The sequence below is a fragment of the Psittacula echo genome (assembly GCF_963264785.1).
Source record: "Psittacula echo genome assembly, chromosome: 2".
Taxonomy (NCBI): Eukaryota; Metazoa; Chordata; class Aves; order Psittaciformes; family Psittacidae; genus Psittacula; species Psittacula echo.
In genome coordinates this window covers 36537589-36564363 of record NC_137737.1, presented here as the reverse complement: position 1 = coordinate 36564363, position 26775 = coordinate 36537589, and the positions used below count along the sequence as shown (strand labels likewise).

The 26775-nt window shown below is 40.2% G+C and overlaps 2 protein-coding genes across 4 annotated transcripts; both read left to right on the top strand.

Annotated features, from left to right (window-relative positions):
* Positions 1-3235: 3235 nt before the first annotated feature.
* On the top strand, positions 3236-14997 carry GTPBP10 (GTP binding protein 10; the record flags this gene model as incomplete). The annotated part of the gene is made up of 10 exons (XM_080611566.1): positions 3236-3462; positions 3993-4186; positions 4263-4354; positions 5445-5589; positions 8216-8289; positions 9270-9322; positions 12285-12392; positions 12901-12978; positions 13910-14033; positions 14780-14997. Exons 1-10 carry the CDS (start codon positions 3430-3432, stop codon positions 14995-14997), a joined length of 1119 nt encoding a protein of 372 aa, XP_080467692.1. The 5' UTR covers positions 3236-3429.
* Positions 13834-22859, top strand: CLDN12 (claudin 12). Of its 3 annotated transcripts, none has more exons than XM_080611569.1 (3): positions 13834-14033; positions 19717-19784; positions 21813-22859. In XM_080611569.1, exon 3 carries the CDS (start codon positions 21835-21837, stop codon positions 22570-22572), a length of 738 nt encoding a protein of 245 aa, XP_080467695.1. In that variant the 5' UTR covers positions 13834-14033; positions 19717-19784; positions 21813-21834; the 3' UTR covers positions 22573-22859. The 3 variants fall into 3 exon arrangements, with proteins under 3 accessions (XP_080467695.1, XP_080467693.1, XP_080467694.1); XM_080611567.1 differs by lacking the exon at positions 13834-14033 and adding an exon at positions 16632-16705; XM_080611568.1 differs by lacking the exon at positions 13834-14033 and adding an exon at positions 16726-17207 and having other exon boundaries at positions 19039-19784.
* The last annotated feature ends 3916 nt before the right edge of the window (positions 22860-26775 follow it).

Here is a 26775-nt window from a genome sequence, read left to right as displayed (position 1 = left end):
GAACAGTACATGTCTGTTTGTTCTTGTGTCAATATAGGCCTGCAAATGAAATGGTTTTCATCCTTCATGTTTACTTCCCTGGTGTATCAATTAAGAGCACTCATATCTCCTCTCATGCTTTTGTTTTACTGAAGTAAATAAGCTGAGCCATCCTAAAATTGGTTTGTACAAAAGGCTCTCAAGCTCTCCAGTGATGGGCCTAACCTCCCTCTACCTCTCTTGCTGCTCAACCTTAGCTCAGATACAGAACAATTACTTAGAAGTTTTCACAGTACAAAAATAAGATTTCACCAGGGCTTTAAACAATGGCATTAATACTTCCCGACTTGAAATGAAATATATCATCTGGGATACCCTCTGTACTTATACTGATTCCTAAATATATATTGCTACCAGATTTCATCAGTATGTTCTTACTGATTTTATCGAGACTCCTACAAAAAGTAGCAAATAAAACCATCCTAATCCCAATCCTTTAAGCCTGACATCTTCCTTTTCAACCCTATTTGTGGCTATCTCGCTTGACAATTTCTCTCCTAACCCTCACATTCTCATTCCTTCACAGTTAATACCATATCAAACGCTTTCTCTATAGGGTATTAATGACAGATTGAGTTTTCCTAAGATTGAGACCGGGCTTTGGGGTCACTTTTCCTCTTTTCAAAGATAAGCAATTACAGTTCAAGCTCAGCCCACCTAACTTCAAAGGCTTTGTAGAGAAAGACAGGGAAAGAAAGAGCCATTTGTGACATGGCTTGTTCTCTGGGAGGTGAGACACCTCTTATCACCACGGTGAGAGGGTAAGAATCTCAGCCAACATGATTCTCAGTGAAGACCCTTCAGTTAAATGCTTCAAGCACAACACCAGACCCCCGGTTGCCATTATCCAGTCATAACATTCTTAACAGGCCTCCTCAAAACACTTGCTGCTAGATTTTACCTATCACCTGTTTCAGAATGCAGATGCAGTCCCTTTTATCTGAAAGCATGACACCAGTGTTGCATTTTTTGTTGTTGTAGGAATTTCTGTTCTGCCATTCACATGATCCATCTCACCTTTCTCCACCAGGTGAAACTGGCAGTGAAGAAAGGCATACTTTGAATTCAGGTGATTTAACTTAGGCTCTCTAGACAATAGCCACATCTTCTGCTCTCCCATTTGTATCACTGAAAAATATCTAAAAATTCCATATGAGTACGATACAAGCATGGCCAGTCAGAAGAAACTGGAAGTATTTTCAGCTGAAACAGGACACATAATTGATGGCAAAAATAAAATGGAACAGCAGAAAAAGCTGGTCAGTAATAGTAAACAGAGTGACATACTTTTGAATGTATTTTTTCTGTACATGTGGGTGGGAAGAACAGATTCATAAGGAGGACTAAGTCTTCCTAAAAATACTACTAAAAACTCCCATGGAATATGACACTTCAAGACAAACCCCCTCACACACATTTCATACTGTACTGTCTTGTAAAATTGTATTCAATTTAAGTATGTTACTATTTTATTCATTCATCAAGATCATCAAAAGCCATCAGGAATAACCATTCTGAATGACAGCTGTGCTTCTTCTCTACCTTCTTCTGAATATCCCAGTTGCAAAATGAACAGTTTGCTTTTTTAATTCAGAGAGAGAAGCAAGGGTGACCTGAAATGCACAGGATTAGGAATATTGCTTTTTTATTCATTCTTCCTTGATTTGTTTTTAAAATATTTTTTCCTCATTTATGTCTAAAATTCTAGCAAATTGAAGCTCCTTTACCCTAATTAACCATTAGGGTATTAACTAAGTAATTAACTAATGACTATGTAGAACTGTTATAGATGGGGTTTTAAAATGTAAGTATTGGCCTAACTTTTACAGTGTACAAAATGAAGCAAAATTACAACAAAGACCAAACAATAATACACAGAAGAATTTAACTATGTAACCACTATTTTGCATATATTTTGTAAATCTACTTTCCAAATCTGGTGTCCTAGGCCACGAAACAATAAGAAACAAAAACCTCACAAAACCAAATTTATATACTTAGAATGGCACTGTTCATCACTCCCATGTTGTGATATAGCCTGGATAATGCTTAAACATTCTGTTGTGCTGTTCAGCATGTAGATGGCACATCACTGTTTTCTCAGTTGTGGGGGTTTTATTATTATGCTATAGATAAAATCTGCTGCTAAACTTATTTTTAGTATTAAATGACTGTAAATGGTATTGATTCTCCTCAGGTAGCTGCAACTGAGAATGTATGACCTTGTGCAAAGGCTGTAAGAAGGCACACAGTATTTACTTCTTCATGAGGATTTGCACTTAAAAAAAAAAATCACTGAAAATATGTGCATACTGTGTGGAAAATACTTATGCACAAAATAAAAGACTTGCTAAAGAACTGAGGGGTTTTTTTCACCAATTTTACCCTTCTGACCTCACTAATGTCATGATTTAGAATCATGCAATCACAGCACTGTAGAATTGTTTGGGTTGGAAAGGATCCTAAGATCATCTAGTTCCAACCCCCCTGCCATGGGCAGGGACACCTCACACTAGACCATGTCACGCAAGGCTCTGTCCTGCCTGGCCTTGAACACTGCCAGGGATGGAGCAGCCACAGCTTCCTCAGCCAGCCTGTTCCAGTGCCTCACTACCCTCACAGTAAAGAATTTCTTCTTTATATGCAACCTAAATCTCCCATTTAAGTTTAAACCCAATCATGTATAAATTAATTTCTCATTTGTCACCATTTATGACATGTGCTATAAGCCTTATCAAAGCCATAAACCGGTCATCCTCATCCTGAAAACTAGCACTGTTTGAATGCCACGTCGAGTTTTTTGAGGGAGAGCACACCAGCAATATGACCAACACGCTGCAATGGGGCCGGATGCACGGGCAAAGCCAACAGCAAACACTGAAGGTGCTCATCTTGCCCGAAAACACACAGCTCCTGCAGCTGGGGCCTTGCCTTTCCCTCTGGCACCCCTGTCCGCACCTCGGCCAGAATCGCCTCGGGACCTCTTGGCCTGAAATGCTCTGTGGGGCAGGGACGACCGAAGCGAGCAACGAGAAACACACTTGTTACACCAAACTAAGCCTGGCCCTTCACAGTCCAGAAACCACTCCAGACCTCGGCTGGACCATACCAAGCAGCTCCAAACCACCGGCAGCCGCACCGCCCATGCGCAGTCGTGCGAGAGGTGGCTCCGCCTCCCCTGTGGCAGGACGGGAGTTGGGAGGTTGTTCGTTTCCGTACGCGCTGCTCGCCTGGCAGCCAAGACCCTGGGCTTTCCCTCTTGACTCGCCCCCTGGAGCTTGGGGCTGGGGTTTGCTCTCGCCCTGCGCTTCAGGGTGCGCTGCTTCTGCCCCTGCGTGTCCCTGATCTCCCACCGCTGGTCGGGCCCGGGCTGAGGCGGTAGCTCCGGCTATGGTGCGGGGCGGGGCGGCGGTGTTGCGGAAGGTCAGTGCGGCCGGCCCGCGGAGCGGTGGGGATGGGGCCTGCGTGCGAGCAGCCCCGCGCAGGCAGTGCTCGGGTGGCTTGAAGGGCTGGTGGGAAGCCGCGGTCCAGCTGCGGGCCCCGCGGCCTGTCCGCTGCGGGCTGGCGTGTCGCCCCGTGGGCACGTCCCGGCCGATTGCTCATTTCCCTTCCCCAGTCTAGCCCGCGGGTCGGCGTTTTGCGGGCACAGCACCTCGCGGGAGGCCTGTACGTGCCGTGCTGAGGAGGAGTGAGGTTCCGGCAGGGTCCCACACTTGGCTCCGTGCTCGCTGCCTAGGGCGCTGCAGGGCGGGCGGGAGGGTCGTGAGGTACCGCTGCCGGAGAAGATACGTCAAACAGTTCGGTTATTAAAAGACATTACTGAGGGTTAACGTGTCTGCTTTCTGAGCTTTAATTATTGCCACCGAAGTTATACTGAAGCAGTTTTACACGCATTTCTACAACAACAAAATGTAAACAGAACTCAATACTGATATAAAACTTGGTCTTTTTAGTATGGCAACTTCATCGATGATTTACGGCTCTATGTGAGAGGAGGAACTGGTGGCATGGGTTATCCTCGCTTGGGTGGGGAAGGAGGAAGAGGTGGTGATGTCTGGTTCGTTGCCCGGGAAAGGATTACCTTGAAGAGCGTTAGGGAGAAATACCCTCTGAAGCGATTTGTAGCTGGAACAGGAGCCAACAGCAGGTAAGGGTCTGTTCGATGGAAGTTGTATACATTTTTTCCAGAAAGCAGTTACTAAGCCTGGTTCAATTTCTCCCAGTGTTAAAGCACTAAAAGGTGAAAAAGGGGAAGACTGTGAAGTTCATGTGCCTCTGGGGATTTCAGTTCTCTGTGATGATGGCAAGCAGATTGGTAAGAACTTTTGCTCTGTTTTCGTTTATCCAGTAGATACTGTCATGTTTATTGATGGCATTTAGCAGACTTCTGACACTAGGATCTTTAAGGTTACACATCTCCCAAAATACAAGTGTATTTTCTTTCAGACAAAGAGTTGACAAAAAAACCCCAAAAAACCCCACTGTAGAAATCGTTGGAAAAGAGCCCTTCCAGAAATTAGCAGGAGTTAGTTTGTATCACTATATGCAGCAGAAAGAAAATTGCTCTTGCAAACAAGTGTTAAAGGCTGGAAGCCATACTGATTCTCCACAGAATCATTAATGACCTTACTTAAATTGGGTGTCCATGAACTCAGGTAAGTGACCCTATAACTACTGAACTATGACACTTGTTAAAAGATAATGATCATTGGAGTCAACTCTTCAGGTTATCTGTAACACCTGCTTTTCACTCTTTTAGAGTGGTGCTTGATAGTAACTAGGAAGATCTCTCAATACAGTGCTCTTGGAAGAGACCTCAGTGTTTTCTTTGCAGTTTCTCAGAGTTTTTGTCCTCATACTGTTGAAACTAAAGTCACAGATTATTTCGATTTGGAACAAAATTTGATGTTTGTCAAGAACAAAAAAGAACAAGTTTATGATGTAGGCATGTCAGCATCTGAAGGTATCCCTGAATTATATACTCAAATGTTGCATTTTATCTTATAATTATTCTAACCCTAAGGGAGATATACAGCCTGCATCTTAATCAAAGAATATGGAACCTCTGAAGAGTTTTCTGTAGCTTCATCTCTATCAATGTAGATTTTTCCTCGCATTCTTGAATTCAAGTATTGGAGGCTTCAGAACTACCATCTTTGCCATACTTTGCCTGCCTGTACTTAGCACTTTTCTTGAAGTGACTAACTGTATGACAGAAGGCAAAACTGGGGTGTGATTGATTTCATTTGTTTCCAAAGAAAGAAAAATACCATGACCCTAAGTGCACAGCTCTTGCAAGGAAGTGCACAGAAAGTTGTCTCTTCGTTGAAGATAGATTTAAGTGTAAAGTCAAAACTGAACTACTGCGGGGGGCTGTGCTTTTTCACTGGTGAACTTATTTTCAGGAGAGCTTAATGCAGCAGGAGAGAGATTCTTGGCAGCACGTGGAGGTCTTGGAGGCTCTTTGGCCACAAACTTTGTGCCTTGCAAAGGTCAGAGGCGAATTGTTCGTCTTGATTTGAAACTTATAGCAGATGTTGGCTTAGTTGGGTAAGTACTTTAGTTTGAGAACTGATACTAGAAAATAAAGTAGTAAATTTCAAAGGAATTTGAGGGTTTGGAGGATGAGTGCTACTGTACATTGACATTGCCACTTAAATAACTTGCAGTTTGCAAGAATCAGAGCTTAAACATATTAAAATTAATTTTAAAATTTGGAAAGTACTGGTTATGCTTTTGTTTGTGAAGGGCTTCGTGAAATCAGGGTAATATATCATTAATCAAATTTGGCAATGATGGTGATTATTAAAATAGTATTAACTAATATTTATGAAGTAAGTAGCAGGTGTAAAACAGAGCCAAGAACACTATCCATATTGCATCTTTGACTTGATGGTACTGGCATAAGTGGATACTTTCAGTAGTAGTTTTAAAGAGAGTTTCAAAGGTGATGTGCCCTACTCTCCCAAATAAACAGCTTGGAAGGAAGTAAGAACAAGAACAGTAGGACTTGCATTTCAATGTTACTACTTTATAACATTGCAGATAAATATGTTTTTGTTTGGAGAAAGCTTTCAACAAACTGCAGTTATAAAAGTAGTGTTGTAAGTATTGTATTTAAGTTGTACTCAGCATCTACTACTGCCAGCCTCCACCCGCCCCATGGTACTTACTAATAAAAACCACCAGAGATGTAAAAGAACAAGGAGTTTGAGGTAGAAATAGTCTAGTTGGTATATACCGTTAAAGAAGGGAGACTTGAAGACAGCATGGCTTTTTTTTTCTTACTAGAAATAATTCTATTAATATCAGATTTATCTAAAGTTACATAATTGTGAAGTTGTCATCCATCATTACATAATAGATTTTTTTTTTTCTTGTTTTAGAGTATATGAAAATACAGGAGTTTTACAGCACTGGCACTTTAATCTTGCCTTTTGGCTTGTATTTTAGCTGACAGTATCCCTTTAAAATGGGTAAAAAAATCACAGTTAATTAGAGGAGCATATTTTCTTGTTGAGAGTATGAATCAGCCTCCGATAGTTAATGGTTGTACTTTGATCTCTTTGTGCTTGTTATTTTTACTTTAGGAGATTTGGAAGTGGTTTGCTATTAAATCAGGTAAAAAACATTACTGATGGGAAAGACCCATCAGGTTTGGGTACAGGTTGTAATGTGTAGTGTAGGTTACAGCATACACTTCAAAGAGCATATTGTGCCTTAGTGGAAACAAAATAGTCACTTGAGGATATGACCAGAGTAACCTTCCGGAATGTCTTTAAGATACCTTTCAACATCAGAGCACATTAAAACTACTCTTGATAATTTTCATGTGACAAGAAGAGTTATGATGTGTCTTTCTTTTTTAAGAAAGCCTTTTACACAACCCCTTTATAGTGCCACTTAATGCAGTGCTAGTCTTGTTTTCCATTTGCTCATGTGCTTATTAGTTGTCCCTGTTAACAGGTCTTGATTCTGTGTGTAATCAAGTGGAGAGTATATGGTTTTCTGTGTGGCGCATGCTTTTTTATCTTGTGATCAATGTTCAGTTACCTGTGGACACAAGTTTTCTTTGATCACTGTTGCAATGAAACATGGTGCTGAATAACTCTGTAAATTAGACCAGAACATAAGTCTTGTGTGATCTTCTGTATAGAACAGATGCTATGAATAAGCACTATAGTCTATCCTTTGTTGTCAGCATAAGCTTCAAGTTTGGCATGAATCAAGGCTATTGTGTCTTTTACAATCCTTAAATCTTTAAAATAAGATTAATCTTTAGGATAAGCATATCTTACAATTTTAGTTTTAACTTAGGTTTCTGTTAAAACCTTACAGAAATGGGTAGATGTATTCTGTGAAGAAGCTTTTGTACAAGCTACCATACCCTTTAGAGAATGTTTTTGTATAGCTGTCCTTTGTAAAGAGAAAATATTCCAACAATCAAATCTGCACATACCAGCTCCTAGGGCTTCACCTGTATTATTTTTTGCTTACCTGGAAACAAAGCTGGTTAGTCCTAATTTCAGGATCCCTCATACAACTCTGTTGCCTTGAAAACATACATAAACTGTGCATTCAGTCTATATGTATACGAAGCCTCCCTCTTGCAGAGTTTACAACTGCTTTGCTACATTGGCAAAACTGTGACATAGATATCATTGGTGCTTAAATTGTAGACTGTTTAATTAACTATGATTTGTATACCAAAAGACTAAATCCAACTGATAAGATGCATTTGCTGCAGGTGCTTAGAATATAAATGTACTTTACAAAATCAGCTATAGCAGGCGAAGACTGAATTCAAGTAGACCTGGATGTTTATGCTGTGTTTTCATCTGATTACACATGTATTTGCATATCTCTCTTGCTTGCATCCATGGGAAGCATTATTGGATTTAGAAAAAATACTCAGATTTGATTTTTAAAAAATAGTAATGATCTCAGTTTTGTTCTGGTTTTTGTGGGTGGTAGTTTTTGTGGGTGGCTTTTGGGGGGGAGGGTGATTTTTTGGGGTGTGATTTTTTAATTTATTTTTTTTTTAAGAGTAACTGAGTCTGCAAAAATTAGTTGATAGCATTGAGTTTGGCTAAGGTAATATAGTGTATTTGGTAATAAAATATAAAGGAACCACATATTTGTTTATTCAGTGTATAAATCCTGATTTTCCTTGTAGGTTTCCAAATGCGGGGAAATCATCCTTGTTAAGTAAGGTTTCTCATGCCAAACCTGAGATTGCAAATTATGCATGTAAGTTCACACACTTATTTTTAGAGCAGTAAGATTTCATGAGAGCAAAAGGTCTTTTCTCTGACTTGGTTTGCAGGTTTATAATAAAGACTAAGGGATAACCATGTTGCTTGTTAAATATGTTACGCATTTTTAGTTATGAGAAATACTCCAAAAAGAGACTTGCTGTTTCAGTGTCCAGTTCCTTTAACAACCTCAGGTTTTTATGTGTATGCCCTCATAGTGCTTCAGCCTATGCTGAAGTTCATGCAGGGTCTATTTAACATTTATTTTAGTCTCAGCCCATTTAATTGTGTCTGAGACTCCATGCTGTGTAATGTCCTTTGTCTACTAAACATGCACCACCAAATTCTTTACACAAACATCTTGTATGGTTTGGAATTCACTACCACCTGTTCTTCCAGCGAAGTAAGATTTTGGTTTTGAATCTCTTCACTGAAAAATGGACAGAAATCTTTTTGCTGTTTTTCTATCAGTAAATCAGGTTTAGTTGTCTGATCATTTTTAAATTAAAAAGCAAGAGTACAAATACAAATAATGTCTACTGATCTTGCACCACTCCTGATTCAGTGCAGCCTTTTCATATTTTAACTCAGCTTGAAGAGTCCTGTTTCACTTTGCCTTTTGTTAATTTTTTTTTTTTCCTCTTTGGAAGCTTTTCCATAGTTTAGTTAATAATTTTTGTGTCTGAGACTTCCTTCCATCATCCCTTTTTTGGGATGACAGGCAGAACTGAAAGCGTGCCAAGACTTGGCTAGCCACTGGTTTTTGGGTGGTCTTAATTTTGTTATCTCTTGGTTTGCTTTTCTTTATTCCTTTTCCAGTCATTTTTAAAACTCCATTTGCCTTGGTTATTTTCTGCTACTATTTGTTTAATTTAAATAAGTCCCACAACATTTAAATGTTTTGTAACATGAACATCTTTTAAAATGTAAAAAATAGTTTCGTTTTCTTCCCCTTCTCTTTTTCCCTTGTCATAGTTACAACAATACAGCCTCAACTAGGAAAGATCATGTATGCGGATTATAAGCAGGTTGGTATGAAATTTCATTCTGGTTGTTCATTAAAGTTGTGTATAATGTTTAGTTATGTTGCTTAACATAATTTCAGAAAGAAAAGGGAAGCCTGTAGGTTTTTTTCGTATGTGTATCTATATGCATATAAAATGCAATTACATGCACTTAATGAGAGTTGTGGAGAAAGTGCTATTTTTATGAAATAATAATAAGAGAGCTTTAAAGCCAAATGCTGATATGTAATATGAGGTTGAGTTAACTTCAGGTCACTTTGGAAAATGGCTTCTTATTTTCCCTTGTCTCCTTTCTGTGGTTCTAATCCTGCTTTTATAACCTTAGAGTTGTGAACTTGTATGTGGAACTGAGATTGCTATGTTCTAACTCTTGTTCAGGACTTTAAAAAAAGTCAGTGTTTCTGAGACTAACCTGTTATTTTTATTTAGAAGAGGCAGATTTTACACAAGTTGGCTGTAGAGAAAGCTCTGGAATGAATAAGTAATTTTAAGAATGGATTTTAAACAGTGGCATATTTGTCCAATAGCTGCAGATCTGCAGTAGTGAATGACAGGGAATTTAGCAAATATAACTCAGTTACCATAACTTACTGTTTTGGCTTTCCAGGCTGGCTGATCTAACTTCCATTTGGGTTTTGGTTTCTCCTGGGCTTGGTGTGTTGGTTTTTGTTTTGGGTTTGTTTGTTCGTTTCTTTGGTTTGGTTTGTGGGGTTTATTTTTTGGTTTTGTTTGTCTGTTTGGTTTGTTTTTTGGTTTTTTTTTGGGGGGAGGGGCATGGGGCATTTTGGGGGTTATTTGTCCATTTTTCTGGTTTTTAATAAAAAACATAAAATAATATGAAGTGATGACAGCCCGAACAGCCAGAATAGTACACAACCTAAGAGGTAACGTAGCTGGGTCCAGTTCCTTTTGTTATAGCTCTGGTGGAGCTACTGCCAACCACTTTAATTTTTGTGAACCCAAATTCCACCCAGCTTTTTCAGGTAACTCTGTGGTGCCTGGCATCCTTTCTACAGTATCCACTTGTGGGAAAACCAGTGCAAAATGAGACTCTTACTAATAGATTTTGGACCACAAGTTCACGTTAAGGTTACAGCAAACATTTTCATTCCTCAAGCTTGAATGTTCTTTGAAGTGCTTTTATTTTGTCTTTGAAGGGTATGATATATGCAGTACTGGACATATCATTTGCAAGATTAAAGACAAATGCATAAAAGGTTTTCAGATGAGTTAACCAGAAAAACATACTTCTCAGATGTTAGAAGACAGAAAACTCCTCTTTTCATTTTCAGAAGCAATAATGTTAGGGGGGTTCAGTAGCTGATATTTGAAACCTTCATTAAACATCCTTTTACAAAGCTGTGTATTAAAGGAAGTAAGTCTTGTTTGTCAGGTTCCCTGCAGAGATGCACACATCTAAGGGAAATTTTTTGTATGTCCATTTTATCTGCTGGTTTAGGGTAGCTTGTCCTAGAAAGCCTGGCTGCAAATAGCTGGATTGTTTATTTTCTTTTTGAAAAACTACCTACCTGCCATGAATCGGGACCTCTTGCTCTTTACTGGTTTATCTTTCTCCAGCAGAATTACTTGCACTCCTGGCTTTCTTTCCTGCAGTTTGTTGTCTCTTACAGAATGACCCTTACTGTTGGCTGTTTCTGCAGTTCATGCTTTTTATACTAGAATGTGGGTGCTATATTGGAGCTATATGGACAAAAAAAATCTTTTCTAAATTCAAGGGAACTAGTGATTTGTGATTACAGAGAACATTTGTGGGTAAGAGGAAGTACTTCAGCTCTCAGTATTGCAACTGCTGAAAACAAAACAGCGTAATTAAGAGCAGTAATTGAGGTGACTGTTCTGGAGCATTCAAGGGAGAATGGCTCATTATATCCTTCTTTTAATTCAGAACATGGGTGGGTTTTTTAAGGAAATAGGTAGCAATTTGCTTATTTTATCTTAGTACATTTTGAAGAAGAAATGACATGCAAGTTACCTGGTGCTGTGTGTCATTGCTGCTTGGAGAGGCACAAAGTTAGCTCAGAGGATCTGAGTAAGAGTCTGGATTCAGATCTTAATACCAGATCATGGAAACTAGCAGAACCATTTTCATCATCTACCAGAATATCTGAACCAAGTGCTGTTTTGAGAGAATATGAAGGGCTTTTTATGAGCTCCATAAAAAATATTCTTTGAAAGAGAACTGAAGTTGAGGGAAAAGCTGCTTTTGATGGGGCTACAGCACCCAAACCCATCACACCAGGAAGTGGATGTTTCTGTTCTAGCTCTCCAGTTATTCTCTCCCTGTTTCTAGTTACAAGCCTGTAGTTCATCCAGCTGTATCTCATGTCTCATTTTCATGGAAAATTCTGAAGGAAGGCTTCAAGTATTTAGGAAATGCATAATAGTTAAAAGTTAGTGTAACACAAGTGGGAGTGTAACTCACTCATAGAGGAAAACACCATTCTGCCATAGGTAGCACACTGGAAATTTTGTTTGCTGGCTTACGGTATTGTTCAATTGAATCCAGTGGCTGTCTAAATGGGTATTGGATAGATTTGATGACTCTACTTTTGTTCTTCTTTGCTTCACTGTCTTAGCTTTCTGTGAGTTACTGAGTAGATATTTGGGGCTTTAGTATACTGCTTTTTTTCAGTCTGTCTCAGCTCTCCTTTACAACTGTGTACAACCCTCTCAACCAGCACAGAAAATGTCAAAATACCTTTCCATCTGGACAGTCTCTGCTGGCTTTGGTTGGAAGCTGATATACTAATGGAACTGCTGGAGAACTGATCCAATCCCAATTCCAAGGAATACACATACTTGTAAAAGGAGTCTCTCAAAAAAGATATTCCTGACATTCCTTGTCTGGCTTCTTTTGTTTATATAAAATGATAATAGATGTTGATGGTTTAAAATAACCATTTTTGCGTCTTGGATATATTTTGTTTGAAACTTGTTTCCCTAGATCTTGGTAGCTGATCTCCCAGGACTGATTGAAGGTGCACATGCAAACAGAGGGATGGGCCACAAATTTCTCAAACATGTAGAAAGAACCAAACAGCTTCTCTTAGTTGTAAGTGAAATAAAATTTACATCTTACTGAAATCAAAGGCAGTGCAGTAAATAAAATGCATGTTTATTGCAGTGTAGTTGGAATTTAGGAAGTAGTTTGTAATTTGCATGTTTATGATAAATGTAGCTGCAGTACGGTTTTCAGAATGGAATGCTCAAACAACTGATGGTAAATTAAGTCCTTAAATACAATTTAGAATTTAGCCAGTTAATTTAGAGCAGTGAATTGTTCCAAGTATAATTAAAGCATGGGATGATTTTTATTATTCTTCTTTTTTTGCTGTAAGATCCCATAAAGAAGAGGTTTAAAAATCAAACCTTTTCTCAAAACCAACTAGTTCATGCTTCCAGTGTTTGTAGTGTTACTTTGGTGTATAGTTGCCCTCTGTTATTCCCCAAGAATGAGGGCATGTACATGGACATTGTACTGCAAATTAGTTGATGGAGAGTACCTTGATACTGTAGCATAACTTCATACCACAAAGCTTGTTTTTGTGTCACTTTTTCAGGTTGATATTTCTGGGTTTCAGCTGTCTGTTAAGACTCAGTTCAGAACAGCCTTTGAAACTATACTGCTTCTAACAAAGGTAAGTTCTCATCTTCTTAGCTGACAGTTGTGGTTACGTGTGGAGGCAAGAAAGAGGCTCAGTTTTGATCAAGAACTTTCAAAATGTTAGCATGTATTCTGGATTTATAATATAAGGCCAGCAAACAAGCTTAGACTTCTTCAAAATGATGACATCTTTATTTTTAACTGTCAAGGTGAAACTGCCCTATTTTATGTTGGACAGAACTGGTCCTTCATTAATGCGTGCAGCATATGGGATATTTCTTACAGCCAAGGTGAAAAGACACATCATGTTCAGTTCCCCAGTCTGGATGCATTTTAGGAAATAGAAATACATGGGTATAGTTAAATCCCTGCCTTGGTGCCCTTGCTGCACAGCCTAATGGAGATGAGACATCAGGCCCCAGCTGTGCAGATATTCAGTATTTCCATCTCTTGCCATTGCTTCTGATTAAAATAAAGCATTTTATGTAATTTCAGGTTTAGCAGCTGTTTTCTCTCTAGCTACACAACTTAAGATGATGAATCTTCTGAATTTCAGCTATTGCTGTTTATTTTTAGTTTACTCACAGCATACTCATTTATTTCTGATGTTAACCATAGTCCACTTAAGTCCTTAAGAATCAGAAAACTCTCCAAAGAATTTCCTTGCATGTTTTATAGATCTGAACTTTTTCTGAAATTGATTTTGTGTTTTTGGCTATCAGAAAAACAAACCCAAACCTCATTCTTTTTATTGGAGGCTGTTTCAGAATCAGCCAGCCTGTTTACCTGAAATACCAGTGTTTGAACAAGAAGTCACTGAATATTATTTTCTTCTGACAGGTTGCTTTAGTACGTCCACCTTGAGTACCTTCACAGCTGCCTAGGCATGAAAGACTGATATAAAATTGAAGTAGCACTTGTTAACCTACACATACTTATTAAGGCAAATTTACTTATCTTTCGAGGAACTGGAACTGTACAAAGAGGAACTGCTAACAAAGCCTGCACTTCTTGCCATTAATAAGATGGATTTACCTTGTGCAAAGGATAACTTGAATGAACTGATGAAGCAACTACAGAATCCTCAAGGTAAATTAACTTCCAATGACTGCGTTCAACAAGTCAGAATAAAATTCCATCAGGGGTAACTTCACTGGCAAGGAGTTGTTTGAAACTGAAGTCAGCTATTAAATTTATTATTTGAATATATGTTTTTAAAACCATTTCCTGCATTTAGAGCTCTGTTTATATGCATTTTTAGTGCTGCCTTTGCTGTTGGGATAGTACTGTAATAAATAGAGATATCCTAGAAGATCTTTCCTAACTATGATAGGGAAGAGTAAATTTCCAGTCTAGGTATGCTGAAGGTCCATATATTGAAGACCTCTGTTGAAGGTCCCCTTATGGACACTGATGTATATACAATGCTCTGGCCAAAACACGTGAAAATACTGGACAGGCCTATATATGTTTACCTCAATTTTGCTATTACCTTGGGGTGCCTTTCTTCCCTTGAGTGTATAAGAACCAGGAAAGCTTAAAACCGTCCATCTTCCAAATCCTGCAACTTGGTATTTCTTTGTACTCACCTTAAAGGAAGGTGTAGAATCTTCTCATGAGAGCGTAAGTATGGTTTAACTGTTGTGTTAGTGCTTGTCTTCTAAGGCTTTAGCTATTTTTTTTAAAGATGAAGCAAATAATAACTTCTATATTAATTACAATTATGTTTACTGAAATTTGTTAAAGCTCATTTTGTAAATGCAATGCACTTCTATGGGCTTTGTAGTGATACACTGTTTGGAGATTGTACTAACTCCTCCGATATGATTTTTCAGACTACTTACACTTACTAGAAGAAGAAATGATTCCCACAAATACACTTGAATTCAAAGATATAATTCCTATATCTACACATACTGGAGAAGGAATTGAGGAATTAAAAGCGTGTATAAGAAAGTCCATAGGTGAGGAAGCAGAGCAAGAGAATGAAGAATATCGGAAAAAGAAACTACTACTTTTACAGACTTCAGAAGAACAGCTGAATAGAAGATAGTATTTGTGGCTGGATCCAACACATTTTAGTATTTTCCCTATATGTATGAACCCATTTAATTTTTGTTCCCTTTGCCACCACTGTCTGCTTCTCTGCTCGCTCCCCCGCATTGGCTCAATGTCTTTTGGCACTTGGGTAGAGCACAGTGGGGAAAAAAATGGGGTTTTGTGATTTACCTTGACTACCGACTCAACAGAGTAAAGATCAAAGTACGTGTAACTCAAAGTACTGCTTGACAACTGGTGATCTCTGGGGTGTTTTTTGCCAAATGAGATGAATGGAAGGAATGTAACTCACAGAGGTAGCAAAGGACCAAGTTCAACCACTCCATGTTTTGGAACGCCAGGGGCAATTTCTGGTGGAACACGTTTCCAGGTTGTAGTACTTCTAATGTGAACCAGTTCTGCTACTTCAACAGGCATCAGATGGGGGGGGGGGTGTTATTTTTAAAGATTTAAAGGAAACACAAATGGCAGCAAGGAAGTGACTTGTACAGGCACAAAAAAACAAAGCTGATGTGTAATGTTGGGGTTTTATTTCACAGCTGTCAGTGCCTGCTGTAGTACTCCTGAGGATATAAATCCTGATTCCAAATTGCCATGCTTTCATTTGGGATTTCTTCCTTTTATGGAGTTGTGGGTACATGTTACTTTTTAGTGAAGGAAATGATAACTGCTTTTCAACAGCTGGGGCATAGTTTATGTTCCAGCTTTTGTGTAACAAGCAGGCACGCATTTTATTTTTGGAAAAAAAGAATAAAAAAGAAACCAAACAAGTTCTTTATTGTATGGGATGTTTTCTACTTCAGTGATATTAAATTGGTTGCAAAGCAACGTAAGACTGAATGCATCAACGGCTTCTCAACTTGGTTTGGTTTGGTTTTGTGAGTGCACTTACCAAACCCTGCTTCTCTAAATTTTGTTAAAGCAGTCACCAGGAAGGAAGGTGTGATTTATCATAATCCAGTTCTATTATTTAGTACTGGTTCTTATTCCTATTTTCCTCTCATTTTACTGTGTGTGGGGCTAGCATATTTTCACCAGAGTAAAGCCTGGGCTGCAGACAATTTTTGGTACTCCATTTATTTCATTGTTGAAAATAACATGGGTTTTTTTGTCAGATTTCTTGAACACTGGCCTAATCTCACACATAAATGAGGGGGAGAAAGGATTGTGATGAGAACAACCTTCGCTTTATTTAAGCTGTGCATGAAGAGTTGTGATGAATAAATAGGTAAGGTGTACGGTAATTTGTGGGTTAAGGTAAACGCAGTTTAATAAGTAAAGGAAAGAAGCAGCAAACGCAGGCGCTCCGCATCCACCACGGCCAGGCCGGTGCCCCGCCGTCCTCCCGCATACACAGCTGCTTTGGGCAGCAGCCGCCGGTTCCTCGAACGTTAACCGCGCAGCCGCCGTACGTAAGGAACGTGTTTACAGCACCGCCTTCCCCAGTCGCGGACCCCGTGCGCACCGCAACATCTGGGAGCGGAGCACGCCTCCTGCAGGAGTAGCCCCGCGCACCGATTACCGCCCAGCGGGGCACGCTGGGAGTTGCAGTGCGGTCGGAGAGGCTGGCGCTGCGGCGGTGCTGTACTAAACCCACCGTCCGCCGCGGCCTCCCGAGGGGAGAGGCTGCTCCGGCGGGCTCAGGTCGGGCAGCGTCGCGGCGATGGTGCCTTCGCTGTGTGGCCCCGTGCCCTGACAGGAAGGTAAGCGCCGGAGCGGGCATGGGGGTGGCGGCGGCTGCCGGGCCGTAAAGGGGCTGATGATCCGGCCGGTAGGCAGCTGTTGCCGGGGCTTCGCTGTCGGTAGGCCGGCGGCGGCGATGGTGGTGTATTCAGTGTTTCGTCCTGGTTGGCAGTGCGACAGGTCGGGAGCACGGAGACCTGGTGGTGGTTGGCTTTTGCCGGGCAGGCAGGGAAGCGGCGGAACCTCTCGGAGGGGGAGGTGTGTGTTTTCGGCCTTGGCTGTCGTCATCTGTTTTTCCCAAATCAGCTGGAACCCGTGCTACAAGTCATGCTGGAAAACGCTAATGTGTTAACTAGGAATGCTAATTCTAATCCTGTGCATCTGGATTTAATAGGAGTTTTGTTGGACTTGGAGCTGTATGATGGATTTCCAGAAGAAAACATGACTGGTGGCACTGATTCTGTACCAGTTAACTTCCAGTTATCTTGAAACAGGATAGCTGTTGGTCTCCAGTTGCAGGCGGTCAGTTATATAAAATTCATGATGATTTTTTAAACTGGTAACACTGTTGTGGATAGGTAGAGAATGTGTTTGTTTATAGATTGTTCTTGCTGTGATCTCTCTCCTGCAGAGCTTTACAGAACAGCAGTGGTCTTCTTAGGGCTATGCAAGGGAGCAGAGCTGGCCTTACTCATCACTGAATTATGTCTTTAGTAAAGGCCTTTTTTTTTTTTTTTCCTTCTTTGCTTAATTTTTTTAGCTTGTGAGCAGTTAATAATCTACCAGGTTTTAACCAGCTTCAGCAAGCATCTCTTGTTACAGCAGCGTAGATATTTAAAATAGGAGCTGTGGCAAAATCTGTCCCTGAAGTGGTATGAGGATCGGTAACGTTGGTGGATAGGATACGAAAGCCTTGAATATTAAAGCTGTAAGATCCTTGGGATATAAAAAGCTTGTGTCTAGAATCCAAGACAAGACAGGGTTTCATCTGCCCTAGCCAAAGTGTGCTTTCTTCCCTTGGACAGCTGGTTCAGAAGCAGCTGAGGTCCTTACCTGTGCAATACCATCAGTGATAATGATTAGATATTAATTAGATATTAATTATAATAAGATATGGATCTTTGGAGAAGAGGAGACTGAGGGGTGACCTTATTAGTGTATATAAATATATAAAGGGGGAGTGTCACGAGGATGGAGCCAGGCTCTTCTCAGTGGCAAACAATGATAGGACAAGGGGTAATGGGTACAAACTGGAACACAAGAGGTTCCACTTAAACTTGAGAAGAAACTTCTTCTCAGTGAGGGTGACAGAACACTGGAACAGGCTGCCCAGGGAGGTTGTGGAGTCTCCTTCTCTGGAGACATTCAAAACCCGCCTGGACACATTCCTGTGTAACCTTATTTAGGTGTTCCTGCTCTGGCAGGGGGATTGGACTAGGTGATCTTTTGAGGTCCCTTCCAATCTCTAACATACTGTGTGTGTGTGTGATAGAGAATAAAGTCAGATGGACTTAAACGGGTAGAGGAAGATAAAAGAAACTCCCATGTCTATAGAAATGGAGGACTTTCAGAGTTAGATGTTGTAGAATATTCCATACCTGCTCTGTATCTGTTTGTTACAACAGCTGGTGGCCACAGGTTTTCATCATTTAATGGGAGGGATTCTTGGGATGGGCAAGGCTCCATTTCTGACACGTTTGTTTGCCAGTACTAATTTTCTACTTGATTATGCTTGTTACTGAGCACTGGCTGGTCTTTTGGGGTGTGACCCTGCAGAGGGAGATCTGCATGTTTATCTTAGCTTTGGTTGCTACTAAATGCACAGAACACTTGAAATTACTGAGAAATACTAGTGAATAAAAAGAGCTGCTCCGAGCTGTGGAGTAATACTTTTTTGAGACCCAAACTTAAAAAAATACAAGCAACTCAGCTCTGCTACTTCTCTAAATGCAGTTGAGAGTGTTGCTGCTGACCTCTGCAGCCTTGCATAGTTAGTGTCCCCAGATTGCTGTGTTTACTCATAGCAGTCTTGGCAGATTAAGATGGTAGTGGAAATGCTTAATTTTTGTCTGCATTTCTGTGTCTTACATGTGATAGCATTCATATTGGAGGACTCCAGACTTGGAAATTCACTTTCTCATTTAATGAAAGATATGGCTTGCATGAGTGTGTGCTGTCAGGTCTCTCTCTTGCCTAGATGGTTTGATAAAAGAAATTCTTTGATGTTGCACTCCAGGAGACTACACATATATAAATGTTAGATTATTTCAGGGTTTGATATAAGTTATTTAAAAGAAATTCAGTGTCCTTGTACATGTTAGTACAACAGACTCACATAATGACATCCTTGTAGGTCTGACATCATCCAGCAGAAAAGCCATTTTCCCATTATGACCTGCATAATTGCTCTTGGGACTCAGTGTTGTGGATCTCATATGGGTGTAAAGACTCCACAAAAAAAAGATCCTTTATCTTCCTCTGGGAAAGCTGGACAGCACTGAAAAGGCATCGTCGGTACTTCCTTTGTGTAGAAGCCGGAAGGAATAGAGAACCACAAGTATATAAACAGTTCAGAGTCTGTGTTTTGTTCTTTCTCATTAAATATAATTGCATCCCCTTCTCCCTGCCCTTTAAGTGCAGCCTGGAACCTAACATCTGAAATAATAATTTTATGTGACTTGATGTGTTTGAGGGTTTATTTTGTTAGAAACATAAAATGGAGAATCTGAAAACCTTCGTGTCTTGGAATACCCTTGAGAAAGGGAGCTGTTTGCACCCCTCTTATCTGTTCCATGAAACAGAGATGAGTAGATAGAAAGAGAACATGCTCCTGGGGAAAGGGGGGAAAAAAAAAAAAAGTAGTTTGAGCTTTGTTTTTTAAATAAGAGGAAATCATAGAAAGGTGCTGATGTCAGCCTAATGTGAGCATATCTGAGATTCCTTATTTCTGAATTACAATGTAAACACTGTTGCTTGAAACAAATGCATGAAACTAATATGATGCTGACACTCTCCTTGTTCTATTTCTTAGATCCAGTAACACCTTTCTTCCTACTTCTAGAAGTTGCTAAGGTTTCTCTTGATTTGAACACATTGTTGGTAAGTACACTGGACCAGTCTTAATTAAGGCAACATCTGTTTTGTTACTGACTCAATCAGGGACCCGTAACTGAAGGTGTAATTACAGCTATAAAGCTAGCAGCTTTGCAACATGCAACAGCATTCCCTCAGATGGAGTGATCATGGATAACTTACCTACAAATTCACTTTCCCTTCATACCTCTAATGGGAAAATGAGATATTTTCTATGTCTTTCCTAAGCCAAGAGAAGCACTAAGGACTCTTTAACTTTATTAAAAAAAAAAAACAAAACAAAACAAACAAAAAACACAAAAAAACCCCCAACAAAACAAAAAACAAACAAAACAACCAACAACAACAAAAAGAAACCCTCAACCAACCAAACCCAAAAAAAAAACCAGCAAAGCCCAGCCAAAATCTTGCATTCCTGGTGCGTCTGCCAAAAATGAAGTATGCAGGGTGGTCTAAACACGCTTGGCAACCATAGGATGAAATAGAGACTAAAGTCTTCTGTCTGGGTAACAGGTACAGCAGAGGTAATGGAAAAATACAAATTTCTCCATGCTGTCTGAAGTCCTGGCACTATAGTCCTTGCCATAAGTGTACCTTGGTGTCGTAGAAGGAAAGAAAATACCCCCTTTTTTTTGTCCACCCTCTTGTATTAGATAATGTGGATGAACCTCGCATCTCTTTATGCCCACCCTGCAGTAACTCTACCTGGATTTTCATAATCTACCTTTGCAAATGAATTTGCACAAACCGTGGGTTTCTGGAAATGGTCACTCCTGTGCTTATTCCAGCTGCTTCCAGTATACTTGGAAATTCCTCATCTGAGAAGTTCCCTGGGCATTTGATGTTTGCAGGTGTAGAAGGAGAGTAAGGGAGCAGATTGTAGTTCTGTATGGTGGCAACCATGTCTGCAACCTTTCTGAGATACAGATGTTCAGGTATTTGTGTACGTGTTAGGTAGAGCTTCTGGTACCTAAAGAATTGTTTTGTGACTTTAGACAAATAAGCACAATGCATTGTAATGATTTTGAAGAAATTTCAGTAGGAGTTTATGACCGAGCGGCACTCAGTGAAAATATTCAAGGTACTCTCATTTTTAGGTACTATAATTTTTAGTGTCTTGCTTCAAGTACATTCTGGGGTTGATGCTCTGTGCCTGTTATGGATTAGGCTTCTTTAAAGTATCTCAAGCACCCAGAGGAGGGGATTACTCAGATTGAGTCTTTTTAAAAGATCTATCATTGAGACTGTTTCTTGATATCCCTCCAGGTAAGAGACTATACTGGGTACACAGATAGGGGTTATATTGAAAAGGAAGTAGTATTCTTGAACACTTGTTTTGAAGAGGAAAATGTGACCCTTGAAAAGCCATCTCCTTTCCAGAATTGCTTGCATCCTTGGACAGCTGGTTTTGAGAGGCAGACGTAGTATGGAAGAACTGTTAATTGCTTTTGAAAAAGTCATAGTATGTTAATCAGCAGGGTCTTCTCTGCTACTTTGCAGCTCTCATCAACAATTTGCTCTGTATATAATGTGTATAACTGTGTACATATCCATTCCTTGTCCAGTCTAACTGTGTTGGGTTTAAGCAATTCCTTTTTAATGTAGGACTTAGAAGTCCTATTCTGAAATTATATCTGGGCTAAAGGGGGAGCTGCCAGTTGAAGAGAGGTGAACTTAAATCACAGTCAGGGATTCACTTTCTCTACCTGAACTCTGTAGAAGTCCGCACAGTGACGCAAGATGAAAGGCTGTGTAGAATTACATGTTCAAGTGCTCCTTTTGGATTTTGATCACAGTGAATTTAGGAGTCTGTCATCTGAGCAGTCCTAACAGTCCGTGAAAGAATCTGGTGTTTCGTTAAAGCATGAACTTGGTAGTGCTACCTCCACATAAGCGTGTAAGGCAAAGAACATGCCAGAGAGTTAACTGCCTACTAGCTGCCATACAAGTTTATTAACCTGGGATGAGTCAGTGTTAGTCCTGTGTCTGTAAACTTTGACCTACTGACTTTTTTTTCCCTCTTCTTCGTTGCAGGAAACGACTTCTGTGGGCAAGCATGGGCTGCCGGGATGTGCATGCAGCGACCGTCCTGGCCTTCCTCAGCGGCACCGCCTCAGTAGCTGGACTCCTTGCAGCAGTTCTTCTTCCAAACTGGAGGCAAATGAGACTGTGCACATTCAACAAGAATGAGAGGAACGTGACAGTTTACACTGGACTTTGGATTAAGTGCGCTCGCTTTGATGGGAGCAGAGACTGTGTGATATATGACCCACAGTGGTACACTGCTGTCGATCAACTGGATTTGCGTGTTCTTCAGTTTGCCCTTCCACTGAGCATGTTAACTGCTGTCTCGGCTCTGTTTCTGTGCTTGATTGGCATGTGTAACACAGCCTTTGTATCGACTGTGCCAAACGTCAAACTGGCCAAATGCCTTGTGAACAGTGCAGGCTGCCACCTCGTGGCTGGCCTCTTGTTCCTGCTTGCATGTGCCATTTGTCTCACTCCATCAATCTGGGTCATTTTTTATAACAACTATCTGAACAGAAAATACGAGCCTATCTTTAGCTTTGACATCTCTGTGTTTATTGCCATTGCCAGTGCTGGTGGTCTGTTTTTCACTTCCATTATGCTGTTTCTGTGGTACTGTGCATGTAAAAGTCTACCTTCTCCTTTTTGGCAGCCCCTCTATTCCCATGCCCCTAGCATGCACAGCTATGCCTCCCAGCCGTATTCTGCACGCTCTCGCCTCTCTGCCATGGAAATTGACGTTCCTGTTGTGACACATGCAACTTAAGAAGACAAACTCTTGGAAGCCAAGCTCTTGTGCTCATTCAGACCATGAAAATTGCAGGCTTGATTCTCTCTGCTGCCTTGTGCTGAGCATAATCATTTGTAAGGTCAGATTTCCAAAGGTGCCATGAGTTTAGCAAGCCTCTTGCTGTTCTCGTGTGTTACTTCCTGACCAACTTTTTTGTTTTGTTTTGTTTTGTTTTGTTGGGTTTTTTTTGTTTTTGTATTTTTTTTTTTTACTCTGAGCTCACTACAGACAAAATTGCTGCTACTCCTGGGACATTACACTAACCATAGCACCCGTTCATCTTTCTGATTACTGAGGTCAGAGCAGGTTTGAACCTCTTTGCTATTTGATAAGCTACTATTAGATTCTGGTCCCATTATAAGAGCTACATAGGTGGACCCTTGCACCCCTGCATTATCCAATTGCAGGCAGTGGAATTGGGTGCAAGGAGTTCAGATTTTCATGTTCATCTAGACACACGTATTTTAAGATGTAGTGTATGAAAAGGGTATTTGGCAGACTAATCCAATTCTGTAGCAGTCTGTTTTCCACTGCAGACGCAAAAAGCTACCTGCTTACAAACTTCTGTAATGGAATTAGTGTCAAATTACCCGTTATTTTCGAAGTAGCTATCAGAAGGCAAAAAACTGATTTTAAGTAATAATGTTGTTCTGTACTGTAAAGCATTTTTGTGAATTGCTGGAGGCTAGAAACTTTTTTGTGATTTTTATTTCTAGTCGTTTTTACTGAGTTAGCAAATTCACTGGATCTATTTTGTGATTAAAACAAAAACCACCTGTATTTTAAAAATTGTGTTTAGAAGCTTGAATATTTTATTTGAAGGTCATCTTAAAGATGGATTTTCAAGTAGGCTTTAAAGTATTAGTTCTGGAGAGAAATGTCACTTACTGCAAAATGGATTAGGAAAACCATGAAGAATTCTGAAGGCTATGAAAGATTCTTTTGGAACACTGTACACAAGCTGTAACAACATCTCTCTAGGAGGGGGATTATAACCCTGGGGAGAGATTTTTAAATCTAGAATTATTTTTTTTTAATGTATATACAAGTAACAATGACCTTGTGTATTTTTCAGAGTTGTTCTTTATGGTTGTTGGACTTTTCATGCTGTAGCTGATTTAATTACCGACTTAACCTTTTCAGCCTTGTTCTTGGACACCTTTCAAGTTGAGCTATTTTAAAATCTAGTTATTTCCTGTGCTGCCACCTCACAAGTGGAGAAAGTTGCCCATTCCTATTTGCTGTAAGATGAGGTTTTTGAATAACTGGTTAGCTTCACCTCGTAGGTCTGCAAGGCAGAGGAAGGATTATAAATTCCCAGTCTGGGATGTCTTTGAGTCATATTTTTTTCCTTCTAAAATGCAGAGCAAGTCAGCCCTAAGGATCAGAGCTTTTCAGTATGGGCTCTGAAATTACCTGGAAATTTTATGACAGTGAGTTGAAGAGTGTTATAATTAAGGCAAGTATTTGATTTGCTCAGATTTTGGTGAATTGAGATCTTGTGTTGAAGACCTCATTCCAGTAAGGAAAGTTATTTTGATTGATGGCATTCTGGAGCTCAGTGGATATTTGTGTTTTATTAATCTCAGAACAAATTTGCCTTGCTAAAAAAAAAAAAAGAGGAATTCTTAAATTGCAGTTCTGTCAACTCACCGAAGGCCCTGAAAGTGAGTTCACTTCTTTTTCCATGGGAACAAATGCTGTGCTGGGCAAATCTTGTTGTGTTGCAATCTGTGCGATAACAGTGTACTGAGAGGAATCATTGTGTTATAGCTGGTGGAGCTGGGATTTCAGCACAGAATAAGGAATCTGATTCCTGTCATAAATTCCATCATAGTCAGGAAAGTGGCAGGCCTTTTGGACCGAGTGCTTGATTAAATTGCAGTCTAAGGAATTAACACTGTAGATGATAAAAAGCATTTGAGAGCACAGGCCTCTAACGTTACATGAATTTAATACCCTCTTAGGTTTATGAGGCGTGATGTTAGGTGAAGTATCTTTTTTTAATTTCTTTTAATCTAATCATGACTTGCATGAGATTAGAACACACATAATGACATGCAAGCCAGTTGTTTCTTCAAAACTGAACTTTGCTTTACAGTTACTCTGTCCAAGCTCAGATACTGTTGCTGTTTCAGCTGCCCATATTGTTGGATGCTTTGTCAGGTCAAAGCAAAGGGACTGCTGGTTTGCGATTTAACGTCCACTTGCTTCTCCATCGCTCTGGTGTCTCTTCTTCTTTGTGCCTTGCTTATGTTATGATCTGGTTGCTGAATGTTAGTTTACAGTCAGTGCCTGATATGTTTTTGAATTTACTTTTTTATCATTTTGGAGGGATGAGGAGTACATCTTAGTAATTTTAAAAGGAGCTGAATCTTCAGTATCTCCAGAGCAAGAAAGGCAGCCTGGCAAACTGATGTTTTCTACAAGAGAGTAAATGCAGCCACTGTTTTGTTCTGTACACTTTAAATAGCAGATGTCTCTGACAGCTCTTTTGTATTCTTTGATTTTTATGCACTAAACTTTCAATTGATGTTTGCTGCTGCCTCAGCTGGTAACTTGTTGCTTTGAAAATTGTCTTTCCAGAAGTCTGATAGAGCCAGGTTGTGGGAGGTGGGGATCCAGAAGTTAGTGGATTCCAGCACAGTTTTCACTTAAGGTCATATTTATCAAAAAGACTATTGCATCCTGTTGTATCACTGAAACACAGCTGGGTTTCTTTGAACAGTGCTGTTAATGTGAGTTCCTGCTGGATCCCAAGTGAAATTAACTGGAAGTGCTGTGCTTTATTTCTCCTCCTCTACAGAAAGAGGTGGCCAACCTGTGACACTTGAGCCAGGTGCCACTGCAGCAGTTCTCTTGAGAAGGTTACCATTGTGCCCAGCAGCAGGGCTGGGGAGTGACAGGCCTCCTGGGATTTGGGGGAGCAGGACCCATGTCTCCTGCATGTGTCTCCACCAGGGACCAGCTGCTGTGAGTGATTGGTAGCCCTGCCACTGTACAGCTGCTCTTTCCTGGGCATTTTGCTATGTACAGGACAGGCTCCTCTGGGCCTTGAATGCAGGAAGAGGTTTATTTGTGGCTGATGCAGTCAGAGGGTGCTCTGGGATTACAGGAGCCTGTATTTTTTTCAAGTAATTCCTGTCCAACTTCTGAAGTTGTGTTTAATTACAGTGTTGGTTCTTTTTATGTAAAACAAGATATGTATTTTTAATAAAACATTCTCATACAAATGGAGGTGATTTTTATTAATTTTGTGGAAAGCAGTGACTGCTAGAATATCAAAGCCTACCTGTTTTGGTACTGTTTGCCAGACTGTTTCAGATGCCTTAGCAGGCTCAAAATGTTACTTATATTGCATGTATACTGCAATTTAACTCCCTCATTTTACAGGACTCTTGCTTTAAACAAACAAATGAAAAACAACCAAACAAAAAACCTCAACCCTTCTGCCCCGCTCTGCAAGCTTGACTATTTATAATTTACTTATAAGCTAGTCCTAACAAGTTCTAAGATTCCTTATCCCTTTAAAAGAAGGGGAGTGATTTTCTCTTAATCTAGAGGCTTCCCTTTCTCTGTCTGTGGACAGAATGCACATTGTGAACCAGGGTCTGTTTCGGCCCCCCAGCAGAGCCAAAGTATTGGCGGGACATGGAGAAGAGTGCAGTCCTCACCCTGTACCCACTCCCCCGTCAGTTCTGCTACTCATGCAGCTATCACTTGACCAGTGCAACTTGCAAACCCAGCTGCAACTCCTGAGCTGGGTTATTTTCTTCCTAGTATGGTAATATTTGCACTGTATTAGTGTCACACAAAGGCAGTGGTGGCACTAGCCATCCTCCTGCCCTCTGCTGTGCTCTCAGCTGGAGAATGCTACTGCCTTCTGTGTGAAAGTTGTTTGAGCATCCCAGGGACAGTCCAGGTTAGTGATGATTCATTCCCATTGTGCGCTGCTCCTGGCAACTGCAGCTCAGCAGCGTTGTGGTGACTCCGTACTGAGCGTTTGCTTTTGAACATTAGAAGTGCTGCTGTCAGAGTGCAAGTTCACAAATCAACCTGGATTATTTATGCAGAATACAGTAAGACTTGCTGGTAATTCGTCTAGACTTCTTGTATTCTGAACTGACATTCTAATAAGTTGTTCTTTCTATCTGTTTGGGGAAGAAATGCTTATATAAG